The sequence below is a fragment of the Delphinus delphis genome, chromosome 7 (assembly GCF_949987515.2).
Source record: "Delphinus delphis chromosome 7, mDelDel1.2, whole genome shotgun sequence".
Taxonomy (NCBI): Eukaryota; Metazoa; Chordata; class Mammalia; order Artiodactyla; family Delphinidae; genus Delphinus; species Delphinus delphis.
In genome coordinates this window covers 5151473-5168138 of record NC_082689.1, presented here as the reverse complement: position 1 = coordinate 5168138, position 16666 = coordinate 5151473, and the positions used below count along the sequence as shown (strand labels likewise).

At 54.7% G+C, this 16666-nt stretch overlaps 2 protein-coding genes and 1 long non-coding RNA gene across 9 annotated transcripts in view; 1 reads left to right on the top strand and 2 right to left on the bottom strand.

Annotated features, from left to right (window-relative positions):
* The window catches only part of AGAP1 (ArfGAP with GTPase domain, ankyrin repeat and PH domain 1), a 557152-nt gene that overhangs the window by 137681 nt on the left and 402805 nt on the right, over positions 1-16666 (top strand). The gene's annotated exons all lie outside the window — the stretch shown is intronic.
* On the bottom strand, positions 3843-15292 carry LOC132427935 (uncharacterized). The gene is made up of 3 exons (XR_009520034.1): positions 15247-15292; positions 6427-6580; positions 3843-4098 (listed from the first exon to the last, which is right to left on the bottom strand). It is a non-coding gene; the product is annotated as an uncharacterized lncRNA (long non-coding RNA).
* On the bottom strand, positions 7393-8750 carry LOC132427934 (large ribosomal subunit protein eL21-like). The gene has a single exon (XM_060015469.1). It carries the CDS (start codon positions 8612-8614, stop codon positions 8132-8134), a length of 483 nt encoding a protein of 160 aa, XP_059871452.1. The 5' UTR covers positions 8615-8750; the 3' UTR covers positions 7393-8131.

The following is a 16666-nucleotide window of genomic DNA, read 5'->3' as shown; positions in this document are numbered from 1 at the left end:
GTTGTGTCTTTGTCACTATGATTTGCATTCATATAGGAGACGCAGCAAACTTGGAAAGAAAATGACTTTCTGATTGAATCATATATTTTCAAACAAAGCTCTTTCATGAATAAGGAATATTAATTACTGTACCCAGAGGGATCCGCAGGTTGTTTTTGTTTGTTTGTTTGTTTCCTGAGTTGCGTGATAACAGAAACCTTTGTGCATTCCACCCAAGGTCAGCATAGATTTAAAGGCAGACATACATATGCTTGGAAAATTAATTCATGCTGGAATTGAGGACATGGAATTAATTAGGCGTCCAGAAGCCTCCCAGGCTCACCTCACTTTCCTCTTGATCGTCATCCCTTTATTTCACCAGTGTTACACTCCCTGCCCTCGACCTCCAGAGTGAAAGCGGATGGAGAGAGCAGACCCTGCTGAGTGCTTTTATCTGACCAACTAATAACAAGGTGTTTCTCAAGCCAGGCTGTGTGTGAGCCACACCCTGAGTGGAGCAGTTACCTTGGAGAGAAGCAGGTGGCTCCCCTGTTGCTCTGTGGGTCGCCTTGGAGCAGAATCCCTTACTTTGTGGGAAGTAATCTAACTTAACCATATATATTTTATTTTCCAGAAAGTATGATTTATTCATGTTTAAATTTGTTCAGTGGAGATTTCCAGCCTCCTTTTTATCCCCCCAGTGAGACTCTGTCCTGTGTGCTGTGGGCGAACCTCTGTTGGATCAGAGGGGGCAGTGCAGAGGAAGGCAAGGCGGTTGGGGCTTTGAACCTTCCAGTAAGTAACTAGCAGGGCTGCACAGGCTCAGTCAGACAAGGGAAGAAAGCGTCTTGTCTGGGAAGGCCGTCCACTGCATGTCCCCTTCCCCGTGAGGACACAGGAGTCGTCCTTTACCGCCAGACCACGGCCCATTCCCACTGGCCTGGGGGGTAGGTCATGCCTGCTGCTGGCTGATGGGGACACCAGGCGGGAGAGAATATTGCTTTCATTTATCCTGGCGCCTTACTACCACTGCGGAGGCTCGGGTTTGAACGTGACACACCTCTTTGGCCGGACAGTCCTCACGCACTTGTTCTTAGGGCTACTTTAAAAAAAGAAAGAAGAAAGATTTTAAGCCTAAAATCTTGCTTTATGCCTAGCGAACAGCGCAGTCTGAACATAAGAGCTACAAAGGAGACGGAGAAGCGCTGCATTCCGCTGTGTGCCAGGGGTCTTTAGTTGAAACTGCTGACCATACACATGGGTTTTGGTTTAATATTTGAGCAAGACATGCCTGGTTTTCAAGGAATCCAGCAACGTCCACGACAAGGTAGAAATGAGAGTCAAGACTGATCCCAGCCCACACATGTGCTGTGAATTTTCCAGGTTTCCCCAAGAGGATGGCAGTGAGCCTGGCGGGGGTGAGACTCGGCTTCCCCCAGAAAAAGCTGAGTTTCTCTCTGTCCTGAGTTTCACCAACTAGTGACTGTTACTCCCGTTGGGGCCTGGGGAGCTCGGGAGCTGAGCTGAGCACGGCGGCACCTTGTTGATGTCGGGCTTGCTTGGAGTTTTTACTGCAAAAAATGCCTTTTGTAAATCCAAATGGGACTATTAGATATTGAATGCACCCCTTCCTTTAAGAAGTTCTGTTGTTACTGGTTAAACCATGATGCCATCTGGAAGATGCCATGAGCTGTGAAGCCCTAACCCCCAGTACCTCAAACTGTGACTGTATTTGGAGACAGGGCCTTTAAAGAGGTTATTAAGTTAAAATAAGCGCACTAAGATGGACCCTAATCTAATAAGACTGGTGTCCTATATTACAAGAGGAGAGTAGGACACAGGCACAGAGGGAAGCCGATGTGGAGACACGGGGAGAAAACACCACCTGCAAGCCATGGGGGGGGAACTCACCCCTGCCGACACCTTGACTTCAGACTTTTAACCTCCAGAGCTGCGAGAAAACACGATTTCTGTGGTTTAAACCCCTGAGTCTGTGATACTTTGTGACACCAGCCCAAGCAAGACAAGTGCAGTGATGTTTCAAACGCCATTATGAACGTCAAACTGTTGGTCTTGGTCAGCAAGGTCGTTAAAACCTTGGTAGCCAATTAATCATTTATGGACACTTTCCTTTACCCTTTTTAATCCTTTTGGAAATCATTTCTGCTTCTCTCTGCACACCGTTTTCTGTTAGCAAAATAAATCTCTTCTGTTACTAGAAATGACGAGATTTTGCTTTAGAAATAACGCTGCTAATATAACCCTTGGAGGAGCTGAGTTGACAAAACCGCGAAAGGTCTGGATCCCCTGGGGGATGGGCAGTTTTCCTGATGCCCATGCCTGCCGTGGTCCTGATCTAATTGTATGCGGAGTATGTCTGATGCTAAGAATTTATGGCTTCGTAAGTGAGTACTTCCTCTTTAGGGAAGGGAGGACTGCAATTGACAGACTTGCTTGCTGCCTTCCAGGGTTGAGGTCGGGGGCTGGGACCAGGGGTGACAGGGCCCTGGGGGCACACAGGGTGGGGGGCAGGGGGCAGGTTTCGGGGGGGCCGGAGGGGGCTCTCCTGGAGGGGGCGGGCTCAGCAGGTGGACTGGGCAGTGGGTTGGTGATTTGGGGCCATTAGGTTTTCCTGGGAGGGTTGCCCTGGAATCTGGCTGGAGGCGGAAGCCCTCTCAAAGCCTGTACGGGGAAGGGGAGGGAGCCTAGGGCTTTGCTCAGCCCTGAGGGAGGGATTTGGGGTTAATCTTGACCCCTGGACTGGTACCTTGTCCCTAGAGGTTCAAGTGAAATGGGAGCCTGTTTTACCCCAGGCTGCCTTGAACTCTCAGTTTCCCATCGCATGGAGCCGGGTGTGTGTCTGTGTGTGTGTGTGTGTGTGTGTGTGTGTGTCTGTGTCTGTGTGTGTGTGTGTGTGTGTGTGTGTGTCACTTCCTCTGCCTGCCTGCTTCCGAAGTCTGTTACCTCTTTACCCAGCGCCACCTGCAACAGCAAAATGAAGTTCCCTGACTCTCTTCCACAAAGCACTCTCACCCTGTCTCCCCACCCTGACTTCCAGTCCAGCCTTCTTCCTCTGTGGGCTCGGCCTCACCCCTTGGGTGCAGTCGGTGCTTTGGGGAGGGTGTCGGGGCAGGGCACACCGGGAATGAGATCCAGGGCACCTTTTCAACCCCTCTGTGAGTTACTTTCCAAGTCTGTAAAATTAGGGATAATAGCAGTGCCCACTTCATCGGGGCATTGGGGGAATAAAATGGATGAACTGTGTCAAAGCGTCTGTGAAGGGCCTCTGGCTGAGCCTGGCCGTGGCCTGCCCTCCTCCAGCCTTGGCCTTGGCCATGGCCACTTCGGCAAGAGGAGCCCAGGGCTGCTCTGGCTGAGCCTGCGGGCCCCCTGAGGGGAAGCCTGGGCTGCAGGCGGGTGGGGAGCGGGCCCCTTGGGGGTCTGGGTGGAAGTGCTAGAAGGGCTGGCTTGGGGGTGGGCCTGCCTGCCCTGCTGGTGGCCTGGTGTCTTCGAAGCCTCAAAGGTTAAGCCTCTGGGAGGACGGAGCCGCACACAGTAGGCTTTGGAACTGGGAATCTTCGATCGATGTAAAATACCTTTTTACATCTTGTCTGGAAGGGAGTGGGTAAACTGAAAGCGCCTTGCAGGTGTGGCTTACAAAGAATGGCCACACTGCGGCCCTTCATTCTTGGCCACGAGTGAGACCCGCCCCTGGCCTGGCCGCAGGAAGTGGGCCAGGCCCCTGCACGACAGCCTGGGGGAGGTGGCGTGAGCAGGCTGCAGGCCCCGGTTCATCCCTTCGCTTGATGACAGCCTGTGAACGCTGGCAAGTTCCAGGGGAGTGGTGTGTGCCGGTGGTTTTTGTGGATGGCCGTCTCAAGTATTGAATTTCCTTGGGTGTGAACTTGTAATTCCATAGAGCAGTCTTCCTGGGAAAAAGGTCTTTTGCATGAACATTCTGCTGCCTAGGTCACCGTTCTTTGCACCCAGGGATGTCCAGTGACAGCTGTCGCTTCTCTGGAGATTCTCGGACGGCTTGGGTGCAGCGATGTGGTATTTGCAGAGTGGCCATCGCTGTGGGTCCTCCACAGCTCCCGGCGGCTTCCCTCAATGTGCCATCTGAAAAGTGAGGAAAACCATTATTATTTTTTTCTTTTTGCGGTACGTGGGCCTCTCACTGCCGCGGCCTCTCCCGTTGCGGAGCACAGGCTCCGGACGCGCAGGCTCAGCGGCCACGGCTCAGGGGCCCAGCCGCTCCGCGGCATGTGGGATCTTCCCGGACCGGGGCACGAACCCGTGTCCCCTGCATCGGCAGGCGGACTCTCAACCACTGCGCCACCAGGGAAGTCCGAAAACCATTATTTTGAGAACTTCTGAAGTGCCCGGTGCCCAGAGCCTTTGGATCCTTGCATTAACTCCGGGGGAGGTCCCATTAGTGGCCTCCCTTTAAAGAGTTCTAAGTTACTTCAGGCGTTGTATTTCTTCGAGGGTGTTCTAAGCACCTGGCTCAGTAGCCTGCATTTCCTTCTATCTCAGGAAACGCCCAGTGCTGGGCAGGGAGCCCCTGTGTGCGGAATCCCCGCTGACCACCCCCATCCCGCGCCGGCTGGGGACCCCTGGGCGATTCCCCTCCCGCCTCCTTTTGCATAGTAGGTGTGGCCCAGGCCCGAGGGGTGGGCGGGGAAGGAGGCGCCCTACCAGGGGATCCCTCCAAGGAAGGCCTTCTCCAGGCTCCAGACTGTCTGCCCTCTGGCCAGCACTCCCCTCCCTAAAATGCAGCTTCTGCTGGGGGGGGGGGGACTCCCCGCAGGCAGTCAGGCTCTGGGAACTCACCCCCCCCATCACGTTTGCCTGTTTTCCACCAAGGGAGGGGCACCTTTGCTCGGGGTTGGGGGGGCAGCCACCCAAGATCAGCTGCAGCTGAGGCGGTCTGTGGCCAGGGGAGGAAATGAATCACCCTGTTCGCCGTGTCTTTCCCTAACCGCTGGAGACTTTGTAGATAAACTCTGAGGGGGTTGGGTGGCCCTGCGGTGTAGCTGTATAAACTGGGGCATCCCAGAGTGGGGTGGGGCCAGCAACTCAGCTGTCGTCTGCCGTTATCTGTAACACGACCGACCAAGGCACTGCTGCTCCCCTCCGGGACTCAGCTTGGATCAGCCACCTGGGTTGATCAAGTGAACCATCAGGCAGCGTTTCTTAAGCAGAACGCTGGTAAGGGCTGGGGTTTAGCGGTGAAGTTGGTGGCCCCATGTCAAGAACCCTGATCTTCTGGGGGAGGTGGTTACGTAAATGGCGAATGTCAGGTCAGAGCAGGGTGATCAATACCCAGAAGGGGTGTGCACAGGTGTTTGTGGCGGGGAAGCCACACCCAGACACCTGAGCCCGGGCCCCAGTGATGAGAGGAGGTAGCTGACCCTGCAGCCCCAGCAGGAGGCAGTGGTGAGACTGGGTGGGGGGGGGGTGAGTCTGGACTAGGAAGCAGTTTGATGGGTTACAGGGAAGACTCTGGGGGTGCAGACGACACACGCTTGCTCTAGGCACTGGGGCCGGTGCTTCACAGACATCATCACATTTGGCCGTCACATCTGCCCTGTGGTTTCATCACATTTGGTCGTCACATCTGCCCTGTGATTATATCACCTTACTGCATAAGTGAGACTGGGTGCAGAGACTCTAGGTCACTTTCCCGAAGTCACACGGGGTTTGCATCATTCTGGCCTTGGAGTCTGGCACCCCGGTGGCTGTATACTGCAGGGGCGAGTGGGGGCTGTCTGGGGCCTGGGGCACCAGTGCAGGAATGGGCATTTTCCTCTGCAGGTGACACGAGTCTCTGGGGGTCTGAGCGGAACTGTGCCCTAAAAGTCTGATCACAGCAGAAAGGATGGTTGCCCGAGAGCGGGCTAAGCCGGGGCGTGGGGCAGCCAGGCCCGCCTGCTCTGGGAATCCGGGGGAGGATGAAGAGGATGGGGAAATGGAGGGAGGAAGGAGAGTTGGGAGGACGTTGGCAGAGGCCAAGGGCACGCAGATGGAGGAGAGGCTCTTGTTCCTGTTTCTTATTAAATGGGAGATAATTGAGCATTTTCATGGGCTGGCCTGGCCGAAGGAGAGGACACGATTGTGATGGATGGTACAGGGTCCGTCTGCCAACTCTGAGCGGGAGACGTGGGTGTGGTTGTGAGGGTCAAGAGTGAGGCCGCCCTGAACGCTGGCCCGAAGTCTTCGTAAGAGGGCCTGGTGCCCTGGCGTTCTCAGGGAAGGCGGTCGGCCCGGAAAGTTGGAATGGGGAGGGTGGGTGGGAGCCCAGGGCTGCAGGATGCTGGCATCTAGCCCTTCCTGCTGTGCGAGCATCTGCAGTGGGCCCGGTGCCTCCACGCCTGAGCTTGCACGAGAGCCTCCTGGAGATGCAGAGGGTCGGGTGGGCGCCACGTGCTGCCGGGCCGTGGACACCTTGTGAGCAGCGTCGGTCCAGTGGGGTGGAGTTTGGATGGACGCAGCTTTGTGGGGAGCGCAGGAGCAGGGTTCTCCGAGGCACCAGGGGCTGGGAGGGTCGTGGCTGGTGTAGACAATGAGAGGTCTCGGCCTTTGCCGGATACAGAAGGATCTGAAGGATTGGGAAGGAGAGGCTCCGTTAAAATAACCGCTTTGGCGCAGTTCTGGAAGGAGAAGCTGGCCGGCATGGAGGGCTGTGGCCAGAGGAACAGCTGTTGGAGACGAGGATGGTAGGACAGCGCTAGCTCTGGGTGTGGCCGTGGGAGGAGCCTCTGGAAGCCAGTGAAGGACAAGGCCACTGGGGCTGAGGAGGCAGGTGTGTGTGCCCTGGTTCTCCCGGCCGCCCCCCTTGGGGTGGAGTGGCTGTGACAGAGTGACAGGAGAAGAGGGACCCAGGGATGGCACCTGAACCCCAGCTCCGCCATCACCTGTTGCGGAGCCAACTAGTCATGTCTTAGGTGGTTATATGACTTTGTAGTTCAGAGGCTTTTCAGGCTGCCCTAGATCCGCCCACAGTGGTGCCCAGAGCTGGCAGGTTAGGCGTCACGCACCTCCTCTTCCAAATTTGGAAAGTCTTGTGCTGGTTCATTGCCAGGTAGATCACAGAAGTGTTAGCAGCGCTCCTGGGGGAACAGCGATGACGCTGGAGGGGAGAGTCAGTAAAGATTGTGAGTCCTGTGGGTTGTTTGGCCGTGGCTGCTTTATTTATCATTCCCCCCTCGGTCCATCCTTTTTCATGCCTGGGGTTGGTGGTGATTTTTGAAAGGAGGCAAGCGTAGGACACCACCGTAACTAGGTGAAGAAGCTCAGAGCTGCCCTAGTTGTCTGGGCTAGAGACCCAGCCTTGCCTTCCCCCTGCGCCCCCCTGTCTTCCCACCTTCCTGCTCCAGGAACCCCTCACCCCTCGCCCCTGCTCCTTGTGCACTGGCTGATGACGACCAGTGTGTGGCAAGCAGATGAGGAGAAGACGTAGATGTTCTATTCCATCTTACTGCGTCAGAACTCATCCCGGCGACCCACCTGTCTTCTGTCCCCAGAGCTCTAATGCAAACTGTAACTACCAAGGGGCTGGCTGCTGCCATCAGCCGCCGTGGAGCGTTTATCCTCCGAGCCTGGGGACCACGGAGCTGGCGACACATTGGCTAACGAAGGCAGGAGGCTGGTCACCTGTCTCCCGCTGCGGATTTGGGGCAGAGGGGGGATTTGGGCTTCGAACAGGCATCTTCACATGCTGTTTTCAGCCCTTAGAGAAAAATATATCAAACCTTCAAGTCCCCGGGGCACAGATGAAAGATTTCCAGATATCTCTGCAGTCAGATCCCACACAGGATGCAGTAGTGATAACTCGTGTTCAAACAGGCTCTTCCTGACGGTGAGCTCTGTTAACAGTGCAGATAATAATTCCCACGGCATTATTTGTGTACTCGATCGTCAGTTCCACAGAAGTTCTGGATTTTACGCATCTTGGGGGTCGTGGATCTAAAGACGAGCCTGGAAAACGTCCGGCTGTCGTCACACACACTTAGGTGGCTGCTCTTCGACAGCTCCTGGTATTTTGTTTTTACTCCACAGGCTGTTAGGAGGGTCCGTATCAGACTCTTCCCTGTGTTTTTTTGTTTTTTGTTTTTTTACAGTCCAGGTCTTTTATTTTCTTTTACACCCATCATGCCATGAATTCATAGGGAATGGGCTCCAACAGTTCAGGCTCCTTTCCGTTGGTTCTCATGAAGTGTGCTTCTCTGGGTGGAGCAGGCTGGCGCTTCAGCTGAACCCAAGTCCCTTTCTCTTTGGCTTCCTTCTTTTTCTCATCATTTTCCTTCACCCGTTTCAGGAAGCTGTCTCGGCTCTTAGAGCGCTTAATAGGCTCGATATGCACATGAATTCTCTTGGCAAGAATCTTGCCCTTAACTTGTTTGTTTACAGTGATGCCAACAGCATGCTGGGTAACATTGCAGACTCTCCCAGTTTTGCCGCGGTAACATTTGTGGGGCATTCCTTTTTGAACAGTGCCCATTCCCGTGATATCTACATTATCACCTTTCTTGTAGATTCGCATGTATGTGGCCAAAGGAACAACTCCATGTTTTCTAAAAGGCCTAGAGAACGTGTAGCCGGTGCCCCTCCTCTTTCCCTTTGTGTTGGTCATTTTGGCGAATTACTGGAAGATGGCAGTTCCGGCTGAAAGGCTCTTCCCTGGGTTTTGATTGTCGACGATTGGGCAGATTTTATTGTTAGGGGAATCCCTTCTGGGGGATCCTGCAGAGGAAAATGTTACCAGATCAGCCCAGCCCCTCGGCCCCTCATGCACTCGAAGGCTGGGAGGATTAGGTAATCTGTAGGAGTTCCTTGGGTTTTCTCCACACAAATTCCAGAGCCTCTTTGCAGCTGTTCAGGGGACAGGTGCAGAGTTGTGTGTTGCCCTTGATTAAATCCTTCTGACTCATCAGCTGAACTGCCACAGAGAGCTGGAGGCCGGAAAAGGGGAGCATCCTTGCGGGGAGCCCCGGCTGCAGCGCAGTATCTGGCATCGCAAGGGTGACCGTAGGTGGGAGCTGCTCTGGTTGTCACTCCATGGGGTGTTGGCATTTGTTTCCATAAAGTGACAGGGAGGAGGCTTGGCTTCCATTCTATCAGCATCTTAAGTCACTTTTGCCTGACACTTAGCAAGGAAGCCCAGGAAGATGTTTCTGACACATTCCTGTATTGGGGAGTGAGAATCTATTCGTAACTGACAGGGGGCATCCTTTTGAAATCAGGACTGCGCCTCACTGGGCTGCTGAAGTGGCTGTGAGCTTTCCTAGGGGCTCCTGTTCCAGCTGTGTGGACGGCCCTCTCCTCTGCTCTTCCCCTTTGGCCTCGGGCAGGTGGCTTCCTGTGGAGTCCGCTGCTGTATCTGTGAAATGGGTCAAATTAAAATCTCTTCCAGCTGTAGCTTGCTGTAATTTAAACAGCGGTTCCCATTTGCAAAGGATGGAGTGATATCACCCTGAGCTAAGGCAGGAGCGGACCGTGTGACAAAGTACCTCCAGCCCTTGGTCTGTGGCCTGTCAGGCCTGCGCACAAGTCCCTGCAGGGGCTCGTGGCGGGAGCTGAGATCCCACGTGCCCTCAGGTGCTCTGTCCACACCTGGGCAGTGCTGGAAGGCAGTCCTGGGTCCAAGCCTCCAAGCATCTTGCTTCGGACATTTTCTGATTTAAAATAATACAACATTGCTTTGGATTTTAAATAAGATAGGGCAGAACTTCAGTTTTTTCCTTTCTAGCGTTTTAATCACATCCATGATACTTATTCATTTTAACTAATTGTAACTGATGACGTGTCTGTCTCAGAATGAGGACCAGTCGTGGCCTCCTCTGTAACTCCTGCTGTTCTTCGGATCTGGGGAAGGACTACGGGAAATCATTGCTTCTCTTTTTTTAGAGAGAGTGTCTGGAGCTTTCCATTACTACAACCAGAGGCAGGCAGGACTGGCTGAATTATTAAAATGGTAAAATGAAAAGCTGAGAAGACGGGAACCCCTAGTCCCCTTTTCACGTGGGTGTGTCTCGCCAGTGCCTTTGGACCCGCCCGAGGCATTTTGCCTCCAGGAGACATTTGCCAGTATCTGCCGAACCGGGGAGGGGGGGGTGGTGCTCCTAGCATCTAGTGGGCAGAGGCCAGCGATGCTGCTAACTGAACACCCTACGATGCCCAGAAAGCCCAGAGCGCTGCGGTGGACACACCCTGCTCTGGATGAAGGCCAGATACCGCTTCCCTTTCGGAAACCTTTTTTTTTTTTTGAGTGTTTCAGGTAGAAATAATAATCTTCTGCCTTCCTCTTCCCCACCTTCTTCTTACCACATGTAACACTTTCTTCTGGTTGGTGGTTATTTGTGACACTTGTCAACCCCCGCTGTCAGAGGTCCACCGACTGTCAGGGTGTTTGTTCCTGACTCACCTTCGACATGAAATCGTCTGCAAGTCAAGTGTGAGCGCCCACGCTGCTGCCCCGCACAGGTGTGGTGCCGACCGCCGGCATCTGGTAGCGATCACCTGTCACCTGGAATCCGCGGGAGGGCCCCCCCCAGAGAAACCTTTGCTGGCAGGATCCTGAGCTGGACCTGAGCTACTGCTGAGGGTGGGTGCGTGGGTCTCCGGCCCCTCCTCTGCCCCGGCCCACCTGTAGGGGCACCCAGCTGTCTGGCTTCCATGGGGACAAAACTGCCTGATTCTCAGATCTGAGGATGCCTTCGGACGGGCAGTGGATTGAGAAAACCCTTTCTTCTGAGGTCACACCAAGTTCAGTTGTGATCAGTAGCTGCTGACCCGGTTTCCTCACTCTCACGCCTGGAGTGTGGCTGTCTTGCCTGTTGAGGCCGCACCTTGGGGCTTCCTGTTAAAACTGAAGCGTGTGGAGCACAGGCGCTGCCTTGCGATGTCTGTGCTTCCGTACACATCCCACGGTCCCGTCGTTCGGCTGGCAGTGACCGCATTGCTGTCGGTCATTGAGGAAGAATGCCGCTAAGACGTAGGTGCTCAGAGGCGCCCTGTGGTCTTTCTTCTGCTGAATGCCCTCGCCCCAGGGACTGAGCACGTGCCTTGTCCTTCTGTGACTCAAGGGCCTCTCACTTGAGTTCCACTTGAACCTGCAGTTTATAAAATGAGGGAAAATGGGGCCCCTGATGAGTTCAGCCCAGGCAGGGTGATTGCAGAAGCTGAGCATCACAGTAGATCTTAGGTCAGAAACCCTTCCTCCCGCAAGGGTCTGACTCGAGTCTTCTGCCAAAAGGTAAAATGTGAAATTGTTAGGAAAACATACATGTCTTTCCTTGCTTCCTATTTGTATCTGTCGGTCAACCTGATGCCAGAAAAGAGGCTGTCCCATGTCCCGTGACAGGAGGAGGGATCCTTTGATGGCTCCTGGGGCGGGTGTGCGGAGGCTGGGGCACGGTCAGCGGGTTGCAGGTTTCTGTTGCCCACAGATGTGGTTCTGCTAGGATACTGTAAACGTGATGCCTGGCTGGCACGTTCTGCTGCTTGGAAAGTCAGCTTGTGGAACAGATGGCTCTGCTGACTACCAGGGGTTTCCTTTAAACAAGGCTGATCAGCTCTAGGAAAGCTTGCAAAGTAGGATTTTCACGCAGGATGTTTAATTTACGGGCAGCTAGAAATGGCCCGGGACAGGGAAGTCGTGGGAGGGTGGCCAAAGGATCTCATAAACTTGAGGCTGGGGGAGGGAAGCCAGCTGCCGAGGTGATGAGTGGGGGCGTAGGTAGGGCCGGCCCCCTCTCCTGGACCCCCCGTGTGGTCCTTCCCTTTCTGACATTGGCATCTCTGCAGTGCCAAGGCTTTGCCTGCTTGCCTGCCGGCTGCGCGGTTTTGATGTGGCAGTGAGATCCACTACAGTCTTCCGTTCTTTTTTTTTTTTTTTAAAGCCAAAATGGTGACACAGATATACTCCATGGCATGGAAAAATTCAAGAGGTAATGGTCTAGCAGGGCTGCTTTCCAAAGCAACAGGAAGATAAAGCAGTCCTACCCACCTGAACACATATAGTATGACTATTTTTTATTTTTCAAAGGCAGGTCTGGCTGTGAGAAAGGATTTCTGTTTTGGAGGGGCAGGTTCTGGCCAAGCCTCTCTCTGTCTTCTTTGCATCGGAAGAGCCCATGTATCCAGGGCAGTAGGGAGAGGCCATTCTCCCAGGTTTTTCAGTGCAGACGATCAGGCCTCACACGGAATCGTTACGATGGGTATGGAAAATGGGCGCTACTTGTGAGGCAGAAAGCACTGGGAGATAGTGAACAACACCGGCTGTAGCAGAAAGAGGTCTCCTTGTTCAGTGTCATCGAAGATTCCAAGTTATCTAAGGTGGATAGAATGGAATCTTCTACTCTGCAGCCTGCATCTTCGGGCGGCAAAGTGCAAAACCCGGGCTGGATTCCAGACAGCCGCGGAGTGACTGGAAGGACCCTCACAGTTCAGTATTTGAGTTCTGAAGAAATGCTGTTTTGGGCTTCCCTGGTGGCACAGTGGTTGAGAGTCCGCCTGCCGATGCAGGGACACGGGTTCTTGCCCCGGTCCGGGAAGATCCCACATGCCTCGGAGCGGCTGGGCCCGTGAGCCATGGCCGCTGAACCTGTGCTGTGCTCCGCAACGGGAGAGGCCACAACAGTAAGAGGCCCGCGTACTGCAAAAAAAAAAAAAAAAAAGAAATGCTGTTTCCCCTCCTTGGGCTCTGTGAATGCCCACGATAACAAGATGTATTTTATATCTTATGGGGCAGCTGATTTCATATTAAAATTCGTCTCAATGTTTGGAAGTTGCCGTGGTCTCAAATACTAGTGAGAATGGATGCCAGGCTAAGTTAGGGCCTTGGATTCTGGTCCTAACAGAGATCCTGGTCTCTCTGCATTGCTGAATTTCAGTTTCTCTGCTTATAGACCCTGGTGGACCTTTAAGTCTCGACAGCTGTAAAATTGGAGGCTTTTACTGTCTCTTTGGGTGCTCGTCCATCAGACCATGCTGGGCCCTGCCCTGTACCACCCTTTCATCCTCCTGTCTGTCTTTGTGTGTTACGTCACTTGGCCTTGAGAACTGCAGCGTCTTTCACAGGTTTGTGACTTCTCGGAGGACAGAGAGACTCTGCCTTCTCACTGCGGAGTGCCACGGTAGATGCTCAATATATATGTTTGATGAATAAATGAACAAAAGGAAAAAGGAATAAGTGAAAACTTGCTGAGATGTTGAGACATCATTTGTGTTCAATTAGTGTCAAATGCAGTAATAGTCACACACTTGTTTCTCTCTCTGATGTCCACAAAGCAGAACGCTGACACAAGAAATGACGTTGAAGCTTGGAAATGGGCACAGGCGGTGTGACCCCAGGTTTAGCTCTCAGCCATGAGCTGTGTAGCCTTGGGGAAAGCACACACCCTCTCTGAGCCTTTACACTCCCCTAACCTGTGGGTTCTAGAAACCTCATTCTGATAGATGATGATTCCTGCCTGGCTCTAGGTCTAGAAGTTGGTGATCTGTGTGTCTCATCAAAGGGGGCTTTTTATTGAAACTCAAAAGGTAAGACTGATCTGTCCTGGGGTCCCCATCTTTGCAGTGAGGACATGTGAGAGACACAGTCCTGAATCCTTTAGTGCCAAGAGCAGGTGGATGGAGCTTGTGAGCCTGTGACAGTGGCAATTTTGTGTCCAGGTAGAGCCACCGAGGGTGGTCAAGTGTGTTTTAAAGTACTTAAAAAAAAATAATCCTTATTTTTTAGTTTTTGGTTCATAGCAATATTGAAAAGAAGGTACAGAGAATTCCCACATCCTCCCCCCCGCCCCACCCCCCAGTACATGCGGAGCATCCTGGACCATCAACATACCCCGCCAGAGTGATACATTTGTTACAACTGATGAACCTACACTGACACGTCATCCTCAGCTGAAGTCCATCGTTTGCATTAGGGTTCACTTTTAGTGCTGTACGTTCTATAGGTTTGGACAAATGTGTAATGACACGTATCCATCATTATGATATCATACAGGGTATTTTCACTGTCCTAAAAATCCTGTATGCCACAAAGTTTCTTTTTAAAAATAAACTCAACCACTTTTTGGTTTATTTCATCAAATCCAAATATTTCATTTCACTCTGAGGTCAAATCCAGATCTCCTAGGTTATAACCTCCTTCGTAAGAGACCTCACGATTCATCTTCATATCCTTTTCAGTGCCACAAACACAATAGTTGCCCCATAATTACTTGTTAAGAGATTAAAGAAGGGAAATCAGCACTTGGGAACAGCTGTCTAATCCCAGCGTCACACCTGGCCTGGCCTCGAGCACTTTTCTTAGAAACAGCCTCTCAGTCTTTGGCATTTCCAGGCCTAGAGAAGGCTGTAAAAGCATCCGGTTTGATGAGTGGACGTTGTCTTTACCACATTTTCCTTCTGAAGCTTTTAAACAGAGAGATCTATGTTCAGGACATCATGAAGAACTAATGTGTTGATCAAGTACGTGTGAATATAGTGCTGCATCAGATAATATGAAGAACCAGTATCTGCAGTGCCAAGATGTAGCTGGTGGGAAAATGATGGGAGAAAAATCAACACTAAATATTAGTGGTAAAGGGACTTCCCTGGTGGTCCAGCGGCCAAGACTCTGCGCTCCCAATGCAGGGGGCCCAGCTTCAATCCCTGGTTGGGGAACTAGATCCCACATGCCGCATCTAAAAGATCCTGCATGCTGCAACTAAGACCCAGTGCAGCCAAAATAAATAAATAAATATTTAAAAACAAAAACAACCTGTTGATTAAAAAAAATTACTAATGGTAAGTATTTAGCACTTAACACAGAATGCCTGCACATAGTCTCAGCTAATTCAGTCCTCACAAGAACGCTCAGCGTTTAGGTACTGGGTTTTTGTTTTTGTATTTCTTTTCCATCCCCACTTGACAGGTGTAAAAACTGAGCCCTCTAGGAAGGAAATGGACAAGCAGGGCTGGGACAGGCAGCCTTCTTTCTTCTGCTCTTAGCCACTGTATTCTCTGGCCTGTTATCCAAGACAGCAAATGCCTGCCTGTCAGGAGTTTTCCCCCACCCGTTGGAAAAATACTCCAAAATATTATTCTAGGAGTGAAACTGCGCGGTCCTTCACTTGGAGGGCCCTGGTGTGAACCGCACCCCCATCGCCGGATGGTGCCTTCCTGGGCCCTTCTTTGTTCTCTCCTTCCTGGGGGTGCACTTGCTCCTTTGTAGTTAGGGCAACAAGTACCTAAGATACCTTGCTTTTGAAAACAAACCTTTTGAGTCGCTCCTTCAAAGCTCCTTGATGAGGAGAGGTTCTTCCTATAAACCTTCCGCAGGTGAGAGATGCTCCATGTTCTCTTTGCTTTTGCAAGCCAAGCCCCGGAGTGTCGGTTCAGGCGGGCGCAAGCCCCCTCCCCCGCTCCTGCCCCCCGCCACCCCGCCAATCCCCCGGAGGCTCCGGTCCGCGCGGCGGCGGCTATCCATCCCGGCGCTTAGGCCTGGCCGCCGAGCCGCGCGCCCGCCGCCGCCGCCGCCGCGCTCCCGGGACTCGGCAGCCGGGCTGGGCGCGCGGCCCGCGGTCCCTGCCCGTCTGCCCCTGCCCGCCCCGCCCCGCTCCGGCGCGCATTTCCATTTTAAACCGCCGCCCGCCAGACCCTCGCCCGCGGCCGGCGCAGCTGCCCGCGCGTCCCGAACCCACGGAGTGGCGGAGGCTGCGGAGCCGCCGAACTGTGCAGAAAAGGCCCGAGGATGAGAGCGGGCCCCGCGCCGTAGACAATGAAGCCGCGGGCGCCGTCGCTCGCCACGGGTCTTGCGCGCCGCGACCGCACCTGCCGGCGAGACAGTCCCCACGCCTGACCGTCCGCCCGCCCGGCCCCGCCGGCCCATGGCTCGGCGCCCCGGGCCCGGACCCCCGCACTCGGGCCGCGCGGCGCACGGGCCGGCGGGCACCAGGGGCGCCGTTCCCGCAGCCTGAGCGCGGCCCTCGCGGCGAGCCGGGGGCGTGGACCCTGTCCGGGCGCGCCCGCCCTCCCCGCCGCCGCGCGCGGCGACCGCCCCGACCGTGCGGCCCGGCCCGCGGCGCGCTGGATGCGGCGGAGCCCCGGCGGGCGGCGCAGCGGCCGCGGTCCCGGGAGACATGTACCTGCTGGACGACAGCGGCGAACCCGCGTCTCCGCCCGCGGACGCGATGCCGCGCGGGACGCCCCCCAAGAAGACCGTCTACCGCATCTCCGTGACCATGGTCAGGAAGGAGCATCTAGGCGCGCCGGGCCCCGGCGGCCCCGACCCGCGCCCGGCCCGGAGGCCCCGGCCCGCGCGCTCCCCGGACGCGCCCGGGCGGCTAGTGGAGGAGGCGGAGGAGGTGGCGTGCGCTGAGGACCCCGAGGGCCGCCGGCCTCGCGCCTGGGACTTCCGCACCTTCCGCACCCGCAGCACTGGGCAGCTGGAGCTCGGGCGGCTCCGGCCGTGCGCACGCGGCCGGGAGCCCGCGGCCCTGGCCGGCAGCCCCCCGGCAGTGGAGGAGGGGACCGGCTCGCCCGCTCCCGGCAGTCCCGACGTGGAGGGGGCTCGAGCCGCGCCCTTGCGGCGCAGCCTCAGCTTCAGGCACTGGAGCGGGCCCGAGGCGCCGCGGGGCCGGGCCCTGGGACGCGGGAGGCGCCACAGCAGCTCCGGGAGCCTGGCCTGGGCTCCGGG

What these genes read in the sequence shown, in the direction of transcription:
- LOC132427934 (XM_060015469.1), bottom strand. Translation starts at nt 8,614, where the DNA reads ATGACCAACACAAAGGGAAAGAGGAGGGGCACCGGCTACACGTTCTCT.